Raw genomic sequence first — 2,421 nt, 5'->3', positions numbered from 1 at the left:
TCTGGTGTAACAAGTTGATGACGTGGTCTACCGAAGACCTTTCGGAAGAGTGTACGTTGGCACGTAGCCAACTTCAACGTGCAAAGGGTGCGACCAAAGGGCGGAAGGAGTCCAACGGATTCAGCGGACACACGGTTAGGACGGAGATCGCTCTTACTTATATTAGCAAGGTAATGGTACTATGCAATTTGCACAGGGGTTGGCGCTACACTAGTACATGTACTGGGTAATTCGGCAGCAGGAACGAGGTGGAGGAGTGGGGTTATGTCTGACGGTTTCCATGTTTGCGTCGCAAAATGAGTGCAAAAAAGTGTCTCCAATAGGAGGCGATCTTTAAGCGTAAGTCGACCGTCCTACGAATCAGGTCTCACTTAATCCATTCTGGGCCATTTCATACTTAAGCCTAGATGTCTTACCAATTATCAATTCTTTTGAAAAACTAGGTTGTCCGTCGTACGCTGGCTCACAAAAGGACAGATGGTCTTACTAAAGCAGTTGACATGTGAGCACTTTTAATAGTTAAAATCCAACTAAGTACGATATTTTGACGTAAAAATGTTGTTTTATGTAAGAAAAAAGCAATACTTTCCGCTGTTTCTAAAAAGAGCATTCACTAACTTTCTGTCATGTCGATATCATAACGCCCGAAAAGACAATAAATCTCGCCTATCAGAATTTAAAAAGCAACTCCACGCACGAACATTAGAGTACAGTATATCAAGTCACCCCGTGCGCGCTCGCCCAAGCAGTCCCGCTCCTCGCCAAAATTTGGCCCAAATGACCCTTCCAACGACCAGAAACAAAGCCTCGTCTGTCCTCCTCTTCATCATGCCGCCTACTCGGGACACAGCAAAGCCGCGCTTTCCCAGTGACTGGCCCACACCCAGGTTGGGTGACCCAGCGTAACCTACGACACTTGAGAGATGAATTGGCGCGTCTGTACCGCCAGGAGCAGAAGGATATGGACACACAGTGACTCGCTGGCAGCGACTCGAGCTCGAGCAAACGACGTTTTTTACATGATTATGGTGCTCATAATCATGTATGGTGGTCATACATAATCACGTTTACTGTAAAGCATCTAACCACTATCTCGGTCGACTGCTCAAATAGAGCAAATTGAGCTGCCAGGCGAGATAAAATATAGAGATGTCCATTAATTGAGCCTCGATTTGTGGCTCAAAGTATTGTTTGTGCCGTTTGTAACGCAGCAACGTGCAGTTTAGAAAATATGCACTTGGTTGATTGGTCAAAGCATCGTTTGAAACGCAGCAACGTGCAGTTCGTGTTTCTAAGTAGATCAAAATCAAATGACCGTTTATGTCATCTATATGGTCTCTTCAATGTCCATAACTAATAAGGCTGGTTGTGTGTTGTACTTCGTACTTGTCTTTTTTTAGGCTACAGCTGACTAGACACCGGCTGTCAAAAGCAAACCACATTGTTAAGTACTTCTGGTCGCTTTTCGGTAGCACTGTAACCCATTAACCTCCGGCGTATTCAATCCTAGTATCGCTCAAACAGGGATTTATTTAGAGACCGTTTACTAGCTGATGCCTTCAGTTCCTACACCAACCGAACAGCTACTTCAAAATACTAACTTTACAGTGAAGTACCTGTTACTGAATAAATTCTAGGCTGGCCTCGGTCCATGCCAACGTCAATGTAATGCCGCGAAGGCCTTGTTCACGAAGTGACTTGGTGCTTCAAGGTCTGGATATGAGCTTAATAACTCAGAGACGGTGTTTTTTTTTAGTGAATCGGAGTACTTTTCTAAATTATGGCGATTTCTCTCAAATGTGGAAACTCAAAGGATTGATCCTTGGTGGAGTTTGAATGGAGTTTGTGTGTTTGTGTCGAACGGTGACTTTACACATTATATCCACATCTTGATGCAATCACAAGCAACTTGTAACTATACCCTATTTAAACTCATCCTACTCCATATGGCTCAGACGATCAGGCGATAGAGGAGTAAACCTGCAGAGTGTGGCCCTTGAACACATTCCACAGTCATCGCACACACGATTTTGACCCGAACAGGACAAGTGCAACTTAGAATCAATCATGCGTGGAATTCACTTTTTCCTCCTGGCGCTGGCAAGTTACAGCGCGATTGCAAGCGCTGATCAAACCGTCGAGACTTCAAGCTTGGTGAATCAATCGCCTTACGAACGCGTAAATGAAGGCCACCGCCATCTTAAAGGAAGTACTGAGCTGGGTGGCAAGGGCGAAGAGAGGGCGATCACGACTCCCCAGCTTGGCCAATTTTCGGCTTTATTCGAGACCCCAAAGTTCGCGAACCTTCCGTTGATTAAGCAGCTCAACACCGTCCAACTCAAACTCGGTAGCAAGGCAGGAAAGGCGTATTTGGCTTTTGTGAAAAAGCGCAACAATGGTAACATGAACAACTTTATGTAG

At 45.1% G+C, this 2,421-nt stretch overlaps 1 protein-coding gene across 1 annotated transcript; it reads left to right on the top strand.

Annotated features, from left to right (window-relative positions):
- Positions 1-2,067: 2,067 nt before the first annotated feature.
- On the top strand, positions 2,068-2,421 carry PITG_19803 (secreted RxLR effector peptide protein, putative; the record flags this gene model as incomplete). The annotated part of the gene is made up of 1 exon (XM_002895813.2): positions 2,068-2,421. One exon carries the CDS (start codon positions 2,068-2,070, stop codon positions 2,419-2,421), a length of 354 nt encoding a protein of 117 aa, XP_002895859.1.

The sequence above is a fragment of the Phytophthora infestans genome, genomic scaffold (genome assembly GCF_000142945.1).
Source record: "Phytophthora infestans T30-4 supercont1.130 genomic scaffold, whole genome shotgun sequence".
NCBI lineage: Eukaryota > Oomycota > Peronosporomycetes > Peronosporales > Peronosporaceae > Phytophthora > Phytophthora infestans.
Note: the sequence above shows the minus strand (reverse complement) of the source record. Positions and strands in the feature narration are given on the sequence as shown.